The sequence below is a fragment of the Xenopus laevis genome, chromosome 2L, assembly GCF_017654675.1.
Source record: "Xenopus laevis strain J_2021 chromosome 2L, Xenopus_laevis_v10.1, whole genome shotgun sequence".
Lineage (NCBI taxonomy): Eukaryota > Metazoa > Chordata > Amphibia > Anura > Pipidae > Xenopus > Xenopus laevis.
Window position 1 is genome coordinate 146,697,384 of NC_054373.1, and position 11,269 is coordinate 146,708,652.

Genomic DNA, 11,269 nt, shown 5'->3' on the forward strand with positions numbered 1-11,269 from the left:
AGATTAAAAGGACCACCACCAACTTTGTCTGTTCCTTGCCAACACTGCAACTTTTTTTTTTATATACTTATATTTAAAAATGCATGGAATCTGACAGATTTATTAAAACATTCACTTACCTAATCTCATCTAGGCCCTGTATCCATTTATGCCAATCTCATGCATTGGAAGCGAATAACAGGTGGCCTTCTGGCTCTGATAATCTCCCTCAAGACGGAAATCAGACTCGTTTTTGCTCGTCATCATATGTATATAGCTCCATATTCTTACGGAAACAGATACACGGCCAAGATGGGGGTTATGGATTTTAACTTCACTCTGCATTTCCCTGTCAGAATGTGCTGTATATTCTTTCAATAGAATATAGTATAGTAGACCAGATTGGCATGCTTCCTCTGTATGTGACTGTGTTTATTTTTCTGTTTTGTCAATAGATCAGTGTTCTCTAAATAATGGTGGATGCAGCCATAACTGCACTGTTGCTCCAGGGGAAGGGCTTGTGTGTTCGTGTCCGTTGGGAATGGAGCCAGGGCCTGATAACAAGACTTGCCAGATCCAGAGCTACTGTGCCAAGCATCTGCGCTGCAGTCAGCGGTGTGAGCAGGAAAAGAACACTGTCAAGTGCTCATGCTATGAAGGATGGATGCTAGAGGCAGACAAAGAGAGCTGCAGAAGTCTAGGTGGGTAGCCAGGAGGTCTTCATTCACTAGTTGGAATATGTTTTCAGTCTGTCCATCAGTGTGTAGAAATGTCAAACTGTACAGGAATGGAGATCCCCAGGTTTTTAGTAGCTCTACTCATTAGAATTCTCACTGCACGTGCCATGGAATAGTAATATCAATTCCTGAGAATGGTAGGTAATATTATTTTATAGGGGTTGTTCACCTTTAAATTAACTTTTAGTATGCTAATTCTAAGCAACTTCTCATTTGGCCTCCTTTTTCATTTTTTATCTGTTTGTATGATTTGCCTTCATCTGACTCTTTTCAGCTTTCAAGTGGGATCTCTGAACTCCTCTTGAAAAAGGCTCTGTATTCAGGCCCTCTCCTATTCATATTCCAGGCTTTCATTTAAAGCATTGAGCCATTACAAGGGTAATTTGGGCCCTAGCAACCAGATTGCAATTGTTTTTTTTAGCTTTTTATTCAGCAGCTCACATAATTTCAATTTGTCTCATAAATCACTCTCTACATTATACTAAAAGTTAAGTTAAAGGAGAACAACCCCTTTAATGATTGACTACAGAAAAGTAGTTAAAATTGTAGTGTTTATTTGCCGTTTCCTTCCATGTACATCAAAGCCATAATGACCTTATTTGTGACAGCACAAGGATGGAGAGAATATTAGGGAGCTGCAGTATCAGAATTAGGCATGCAAGCTTTGTTGCTGCCTGAATATTCCATATTAAAAATGCTAGTGTACTGAAAGTTTCTCAAACCCTACATATGTTTAATATTTCTGCTGTGTTGCTTCCTATTTTAGCAGGAAACATTTATTATTTATAAGCTTTTCATTTACTTTTAAGTGTTTTGATGATAATAAAGGCTATAGCTTGGCTTTGTCGTACAGTCCTAATGATTTAAATGGCAGGCAGTGTTAATTCAAAGTGCTAATTCATGGGGATATCCTGATTCCAGTACCTGAGGGCATCAGTTTCAAGAAAATGAGTTCAGTCGGCTCTCGATGTGTGCCAAAAGAAACAGTGACCCAGCTATTCACCCAGCCCCTGTCCCCCTCGGAGAGGCACAGTCAGCATATAAACAAGGCCGTATAATAAGCCCATTGTTCTAGGAAATAGGTGCCAGAATTTGGGCTTTCTGCTTGCTCTGAAGATTCATAGATCATTTTTTAGCTCTCATGGATAGTAACAGTCCAGCTTTTTTGAACTTGCAATGGAATAAAATGTTTGTTTTACGGGGAAGGAAATGGGCGTTTGAGAACGTAACTGTAAAGGCAAAAATATATAGTCTGCTTTATTCCAGGAACATCTAATCAGCTGCTGTTAGGCAGCAGGCCCCTGACCCAGATTCAATCCCCCCCCCCGATGAATATTTAAAATCATTATTGGAGTTCAGGTCTGTTAATTAATATATTCCGTACACTTTCATATGTACAGTCTTTCCTTTCTTCTGCCTACATTGGCTTTGTTAATTAACGCTGTATTCTGCAATAATGGGCTTAAATCGGTGATATGCCATAGAAGATACTGTATTTGTTTGCTCTTGCAGACTGCGGTAATAGTACGTTTAATGGCAAACATATGTACTTTACTTTTTATGCCTATTAAAAATTAGAATATGTTGCTTTTGTAGGGCACCCTTACCTGATAACTGCTGTACAGATGGAACTAAATGCAGTCATTCAACAGATTTTAGATAAATATCTGATTTACACAAACTTTACTGCTACTTTATGGGGCAGATTTATCAAGGGTCGACGTGAAAATATGAAATAAAAAAATTCGAATTTTGTGCTAATTTTTGTGTACAGGTATGGGACCTGTTATCCAGAATGCTCGGGACCTGTGGTTTTCCAGATAACGGATCTTTCCTTAATTTGGGTCTTCATGCCTTAAGTCTACTAGAAATTCATTTAAACATTAAATAACCCCAATAGGCTGGTTTTGCTTCCAATAAGGATTAATTATATCTTGGTCAAAAACAAGCTGCTGTTTTATTATTACAGAGAAAAAGGAAATCATTTTTAAAAATTTTGATTATTTGGATAAAATGGATTCTGTTGGAGACATATACCTGTACTTCGACTAGGGAATAGTCCAAATTTGATTCCAATTTTAAAAAAAAAAATTAGAAAATTCGAATATCGAAATTTATCACGTCTTGCCGAATTGCTGTTTTAGCCTATGGGGGACCTCCTAGAACCTGTTTGGAGTTAATTGGGAAGGTTTTTTTTGGAAAAATTTCGAATCAAATTTGATTGAATGCGCTGTTATTTCGATTCGTGCGATTCGAACGAAAACAACCCATTCACCCGGAAAAAAAAAACTTAGATTTTTTTTTTTAAATAAATTTCTGTTGGTCTTTTTTTATTCGAATTTGAATTTCGAAGTTGCCGAATTTCCCATTACTTTGAAATCCGACCCTTTATAAATCAGCCCCTATGTGTAAAGGGTTAATTGTTGCCTCACAGAGCAATATGTTTTTGGTTGCCAGGGCCAGTGACCCACATTAGAAAGCTGGAAAGCTGACCAGTTCAGAAGCTGCTAAGAAAAGGACATTCTATAACATACTGAAAGCTCAACTACCCATGTTAAAGAGCAAGTCAACCCCAAAATAAAAACAGGGCCGGATTTACGTAATGGGCGCCCCTAGGCCCACTGCCGTTCATCGCCCCTGTCCCCTCCTCTGTATTCGTGCAAATTTTCATCATCTGGACCGAAGCAATGGGGATTGGTGCATGGATATTTAAAAAATTATTGGATCTCCAGCACATCCCCAGTGTTTTTTGAACCAATGTGTGTGTGTGTTTGGGCAGCATGCCGCCCCCTAAAACCTGCCGCCCTAGGCCCGGGCCTAGGTTGCCTTTCCACAAATCCGGGTCTGAATAAAAATGTGCCTCATAAAAGAAAACCTCATCCAATATACATTTATTAAACATTTTCAGTGCTTTTACTGTTTTGTTAAAACTAATTGCTATTGAAAGCTACTAGTTGTTACTTTTGAAACAGTGTTGCAAAAGTCTTCGTTCCCCCTCAATAACAGGTCTGTTAATCAGTTGCCTTGTCTTATATTGTACCCTGAGCCACCAGGGCAGAGAATAGAAAGGGATAAACACTTCAATAGCAATACATATACAAATAACTTTAAAATGTGTAATAAATGTATATTGCAAAGTTGCTTAGAATTATGTATTCTTGTATTAGACAAAAACTATTTTTTGGGTTGACGTTCCCTTTAAATAAAATGCAAAAGCGTTATTTTAGTGTTTTTTAATATTGTTCATTTATATAGCACCAACATGCACAGGCAGACACATATCAGTGCATTTTTGGAGAAGCTGATTATCCTGTCTGTATCTTTATGGTGAGACTCTGCATCGCTTTATACAGCAGTGTGACCTTATTAGAATATTCTGCTGGAGGCACAAGGAGGTTACAATGAAACAGCTGTAGCAATAGGACTATTCCCTTTCCTTTTCCAACTCTCATGTCTCATAGTACAAATATTTCCAACAAACCTTTACTGCCTACTGGCAGCAAAGATGATATTTTCCTATATGGTGGTTCACTTCTTATTGAAGACACTCTATTGCCCAGTTTTATAAAGCTCACGCGGCATGTAATTATGATAGGACAGATATCGTTGTGTAGAGAAATATACACAGTCTCTGATGAATTTTCTAAAATATTTTAATGATCTGAATCACCAATTCCTTTTTGTGTATTGCTGTAGTATTGTATATTAAGCTAATCACTTCTTGCACAAGTTCTAATGCTGGGGTTTGGCGCCTCAAACCTTTGCTGGTAAATTTAAAGGGATACTGTCATGGGGAAAAAAATGTTTTTTTCAAAATGAATCAGTTAATAGTGCTGCTCCAGCAGAATTCTGCACTGAAATCCATTTCTCAAAAGAGCAAACAGATTATTTTTTTATTCAATTTTGAAATCTGACATGGGGCTAAACATTTTGTCAATTTCCCAGCTGCCCCAAGTCATGTGACTTGTGCTCTGATAAACTTCAATCACTCTTTACTGCTGTACTGCAAGTTGAAGTGATATCACCCCCTCCCTTTCCCCCCCCCAGCAGCCAAACAAAAGAACAATGGGAAGGTAACCAGATAGTAGCTCCCTAACACAAGATAACAGCTGCCTGGTAGATCTAAGAACAACACTCAAAAGTAAAAACCCATCTCCCACTGAGACTCCTTTAGTTACATTGAGAAGGAAAAACAGCAGCCTGCCAGAAAGCATTTCTCTCCTAAAGTGCAGGCACAAGTCACATGACCAGGGCCAGCTGGGAAATTGACAATATGTCTAGCCCCATGTCAGATTTCAAAATTGAATATAAAAAAAATCTGTTTGCTCTTTTGAAAAATGGATTTCAGTGCAGAATTCTGCTGGAGCAGCACTATTAACTGATGCGTTTTGAAAAAAACATGTTTTCCCATGACCGTATCCCTTTAAGTATAAATTCTGTACAGAGCAGGGGCATGAGGCACATTGAGTGTACACGAAATGCAGGAGCATGGGTATCTTGCTATGATTTGTACAGACCCTGTACTTAAAAGGGTGGTTCACCTTGGTGTTAATTATAAGTAGGTTAACGAATGGCTGAATCCAAGCAACTTTTCAATTGGTTTTCATTATTTATTTGTTATAGTTTTAACTATTTTTAAATGATTTGCTGCTGAATAAAAAGCTAAATAAGTCAAAAACCAAAAATAATAAAAAATGAAAACCGATTGCAAATTATCTCAGAATAACCCTCTCTATGTCATACTCAGGAGCCAATTCATTTACTTCGAGTGAAGGAATAGAAGAAAATTTCGAAGTGTTTTTTTGGCTACTTCGACCAATTGAATGGGCTACTTCGACCTTCGACTTCGAATCAAAGGATTTGAACTTAAAATCGTTTGACTATTCGACCATTCGATAGTCGAAGTACTGTCTCTTTAAGGAAAAACTTTGTTCCCCTAGTTCGCCACCTAAAAGCTACCGAACCCAATGTTAGCCTATGGGGAAGGTCCCCATAGGCTTGGCTTAGTTTTTTCGGTCGAAGGATAATCCTTCGATCGTTGGATTATAATCCTTCGAATCGTTTGATTTGAAGGATTTAATTGTTCGATCGAACAATTATTCCTTCGATTGTTCGATCGAAGTATTTGCGCAAAATCCTTCGACTTCGATATTCGAAGTCGAAGGATTTTCATTCCCAGACGAATAGCGAGGGTTAATTAACCCTCGATATTCGACCCTTGATGAATTTGCCCCTCAATGTTAATTTAAAGGTGAACAATCCCTTTAAAGAATGCTTGTTTCTAAGATTAGTTTTTTTAATTTTTTTGTGTGTAATTGTCAAAGTGAGTTTGTATGGAATTCATTTAAGGATTTTCAGAATTTTCCCAGGGTGATTGAAGCAAGTTTTTCAATTTCTTATCAAAAGTCTATGTTTTTCTTAAGGGGTAGGAGTGGAAAGCCTCAGTCAGGAAGGACTTGTGTTTGCAAAGGGGAATTTGTAATAATAATGTTTTAACCCATTGGAAAACGCAGGAAAAAAATACATTAGCAAATTCTTAATTTGTTTTTATGTTAGTGGAACTGCCCAATAAAATATCCTGTTTATGAAAATCTCTGGGGAGATATTAGATCTGCAGGGTGTAGAAGAGTTATGTAAATATTCAGGGAGGGAAATCTCTAACTTTTGCAGATCTATACCTCTTAGCAGCAGAATATTCTAGAGTGCCAGTATTTGGGAAATCGGATTCTTGCCAAAGAAGTTTTTACCAAGTACGGACTAAAAGTCAACTTTTTTGACAAATCTGGGACACAGCCCAGCGTTAACCTCAGGGAGAAAAAGGGTGTTAGTATTTGTGACAGGGTGTGTGAATTTGTAGGGTGTGTGAATATTTACCTAGTGATTTTTAATGTTATTAAATTTTAAGAACTTAGCTGAATTTGCTGTATTATCAAAAAGAAGTAACTGCTTAATTCTACCCATGAAAAAAGCTTATAACCTCTGTTTCAGGTACCTTAAGTCTGAGTTGTTTTAATAAATACTTGAATGATATAGTGAATAAAGTACCTCCTATTGTAAAATAAAAGGATATTATAAGTCACCGAGGAGTTCCATGGCCATATACAGGTCATGGAACTCCGAGGTGACTTCTAATATCCTCCATATTTTCCAACATGGGGTACTTTATTTATTATAATACACAAGTTTTAGGAGTTATCACTACTCACCATTTATAACTGATGACATCTAGTGATGGGCGAATTTATTCGCCAGGCGTGAATTTGTGGCGAATAAATTAGTGAAAACCGGCACAAAAATTCGCCAGCATCAAAAAAATTGGACGCCAGGGCAATTTCGACAAAAACGGACACCGGCCTAATAAACTAGTCGCCGAAACCATTTCACGGGCAATTTGCAAATTTTTAGGCAAATCTAAATGCCCCAAATTCGCCCATCGCTAATGACATCACTAGTCAACGTTTATAAGGATGTAATTTAAAGGATATTCATGGCTTTTGTGTATTATATAGTGAATAGAGTACCCCCTATTGTAAAATATAAGGATATTATAAGTCACCGAGGAGTTCCATGACCATATATAGTTCACGGAACTCCGAGGTTACTTCTAATATCCTCATATTTTGCAACTGGGGGTATTTTATTTATTATAATACACAAGTTTTAGTGAGTAATGTGACAGAAACTCACCGTTTATAACGATATATTTACAGGATATTCATGGCTTTTGTGTATTATAAAAATATCCGTTCACATTGGAGCATGACATTCTTTGACTATGGTTCTCTTTTACAATAATTCATAGCGTGGATATGTAAATAGCCTTTTCAGATGACATTTTTTTCTTTCATAGCAGGCGAGGATGATTTATGGCTGTTTCCTGCTGCTGCTTTATATTATGGTAACTCGGCTTTTCACAGCTGAGTGTTGCAGAACCACAGGGTCCTCACATGTCTGAACAGCCGTGCAAATGCCTAAATTCCCAGCCATAATATCATTCACTTAAGAATTAAGTGATGCAAATGACACACTCAAAAAAAAAAACTGATAAAATGAACCTTCTGAAACAGTGTCCGGAAAATAGCATTTTTTTACAATCTCGTTCTGTTGAAATCTAAAGTTTATAGGAAAGTATAACTACAAGGCATGCCTGTCATGAGCACTTTTTCTCTTTTGAGGGGATGTCAGAATAACCTTGTTTTATGCAATCACTTTTTCCAGATCCCTTTAAACCATTCATCATATATTCAAATCGCCATGAGATTCGACGTATTGATTTGAACAAGTGGGATTATAGTGTCCTCGTGCCTGGTCTACGAAACACCATTGCCTTGGATTTCCACTTGAATGAGAGCACCCTCTACTGGACAGATGTGGTGGAGGACAAGATATATCGTGGAAAACTGTCTGAAAGTGGTGGTAAGTCGCACTTCCTGCCCCAACAAGTTTTTGCAAAGACCGAACAATATATAAGTACAGGGGCTATAATCTCAAATGCTTTAGGGCTGCAAAACATTAAAAAAAGAACACTAGGTTGTTTTACCGTCAGCGTGGATACTACTGTAGCTTTGTTAACATGTTGTAGATGATGCATGTATGGGACCTGTTATCCAGAATGCTTGGGAACTGGGGTTTTCTGGATAATGAATGGATCTTTCTGTAATTTGGATCTCCATACTTTGTGTACTAAAAAATAATTTAAACATTAAATAAACCTAACAGTTTTGTTTTGCTCTCAATAAAGATTAATTATATCTTTGTTGGCATTAAGTACAAGGTACTGATTTATTATTACAGAGAAAAAGGTGACACTTTTAAAGCTTTACCATCCCATTAGCTCACATATGTGGCTGAGGATGCCCTGCAAAGTTTGAAAAGTTATGGATCCCATGGCTAGACATAAACCTGGTGGATATTCCGGATTAACCCCCCCCCCCCCTTGGCAGGACAGAGATTAACCCCTTTACAAATCCTCTGCCCCAAGATTGGGGGACATGACGACAGTTATATGTTTTCAGCGCAAGTTAGGTGTACTACTGTACTCTTGCATACTGAGATACTGTGAAGTTATATTATAACTCAATTTTGCTTGTGAACCATGTTATGTTTTGTTTGTTGTTTTAATCCCCTTGTAACCCCTTCCCTAAAAAATGTAAAAAAAATAAAAATAGATAAAAACTTTAAAAAAGAAAATAATTTAAAAAAATAAGATTTGGATGAAATTGAGTCATTGTGTAAATTAGAGCTTTCTGGACAACTGGTTTCTGGATAATGGATCCCATACCTGCACTCTATTACAGAAAAATAATTTATTTTTTTTAAAAAAAATGAAAAATTGTTTCTTTAAATAGGACTCCTTCTGGCTAACAGATTTTCAGATAATAGGCCCCAAAGCTGAATCTGTGACACCCTTATTATCCGATAGATAATATACATGTTACAAGCTTGACTCTTGCAATGCCCAGGATTTATGTACTGCATGGATGAGTTCATTTGTTTGTATCCTGTTGCTTACGTTTAGTTGCTCAATTTTAAACTACCAACATGTTCATGTGACTTGAAAGAAGGATAAAAAAAAAAGCACAGTACGCAAACTAATCATTTACAGTCTATTATTTTATAGGGTTTTAAAAGGATCCACTTTAAAGCCCATCGTTAGATAAAATTGTATACTAGCATTGATGTCATGTTCTTACCACATGTGTTTGATGCCGGCAGAGCTCTGTGTGTTGAGTAGTATAGAGGAATGCCTGGCAGAGGGTAAGTTTATCCTGGAAAAGCATTGATAATGAAGTGTCTGAGTCTATTACCAAAAGTCAACACCCCGCCTAGAGAGGCGTCTAGTCCGGATTTCACATTAAGCGCTTCTAATGATACCCTTTCTAGCTGGAAAACATTCATCATGATACAAGAGTTAATTAGCATTCAGAACTTGCTTTTAATGCTAATTATAGTCTGGTGGCAATTACAGGGAGGAGGAAGAAGGGGAAAACAAAATGCAAATTGTCCTTTAGTCCTAAACAGGCAGGTTAGTCTGTAGCATACCAAAAATGTGTATTGACAGGGCCCTTTATTACCTGATGAAATGCTTCCTTGTCAGCTGAGTCCAGTCTGCCTCTGACAGTGAGAGTCTACCCATATTCAGGCTCTTTTTAAGAAAGGGATCATAAATCGAGGCCAGTCATTAGTGAAGTACTACACATAAGAGTTAACAGTCGGTGACCGGCTGAGAATGTTGGGAGCAATCTTCAGCTCCGTAGTCTCTGTAAAAGACCTAAAGAATGTTACTTTAATTTTGCCATTGCCAGAGGCACAGTACACAGACATATGCACAGTAGTTGATTATGAATGTACATTTGTGGTCAAAGTGGTAATATATATGAATCTAAAGGCTATTATGGTAGCATTGGACAACCCTTCTCATATATGAATGTTTGCATTAAAAGTAACAAATGTTTTGAAAGTGGGATCGTGAGAATCAGTGTGTTGTTACTCAGACCTTGTATGACTACTATAACTCTTAGTAGTCATACAACTCTTGATAGATAGTAAATTATTGAATTAGAAATACCAATACTTTGTATTACAAGAGTCAAGCAAAATCATTTTTCAAGAGTCAAGAATAAGTATTAACCCCAAATTTAAAGGGATACTGTCATGATTTTTATGGTATGGTTTACTAAATTACACTGTGTAAATATAATTCATTCTACCATTTAACATTTTATTCTTCAACCTTATTCTTCATTTTTTCAGTTGTAATATTGGTGTGTAGGCAGCCATCTTAGGTCATGTGATTTCAGAAAGAGACAGCACTTCACATTGGAACTGCTTTCTGACAGGCTGTTGTTTCTCCCACTCAGTGTAACTGGAGGAGTTGCAGTGGGACTTGGATTTTTAATTGAGTGCTATTTTCATATTTACCAAGGAGCTGTTATATTATTACATTCCTATTGTTTTGCTAAAGGCCTTTGGGGGGAGGGGTCACTCCAAGTTGCAGTGCAGCAGTAAAGAGTGACTGAAGTTTAGCAGAGCACAAGTCACGTGACTGGGGGCACCTGGAAAACTGACAACATGTCTAGCTCCATGTCAGATTTCAAATAAAATATTAAAAAATCTGTTTGCTCTTTTGAAAAATGTATCTCACTGCAGGATTCTGTTGGGAGGAGCACTATTGACTGATATATTTTGTAAAGAAAAACATGCTTTCCCATGACAGAATCCCTGTAATGTTTGCATTTCCTTATTTTTTCCTATAGCTCTTACTAGTTTTGAGGTCATCATTCAGTATGGACTGGCGACCCCTGAGGGCTTGGCTGTAGATTGGATTGCTGGAAACATCTACTGGGTGGAAAGCAACCTCGACCAGATTGAAGTCGCCAAGTTGAATGGCACAATGAGGACTACCCTGCTGGCTGGAGACATCGAACACCCTCGAGCCATCGCTTTAGACCCTCGTAATGGGTTTGTACTCACTAAGTACAAGCTAATCGAATTGTTTGTTTTGTGTTATCTTTTCTTTTTAACCCCTGAGAGGGGCATAAGGTTTTGAAAAT

At 37.4% G+C, this 11,269-nt stretch overlaps 1 protein-coding gene across 1 annotated transcript in view; it reads left to right on the forward strand.

Moving 5' to 3' along the window:
- Positions 1-11,269, forward strand: part of lrp1.L (LDL receptor related protein 1 L homeolog) — a 189,981-nt gene that overhangs the window by 109,102 nt on the left and 69,610 nt on the right. The window contains 3 exon segments of the mRNA XM_018247455.2: positions 435-680; positions 7,935-8,132; positions 10,973-11,177. Of these exon segments, the coding sequence (XP_018102944.1) occupies positions 435-680; positions 7,935-8,132; positions 10,973-11,177 (649 nt within the window).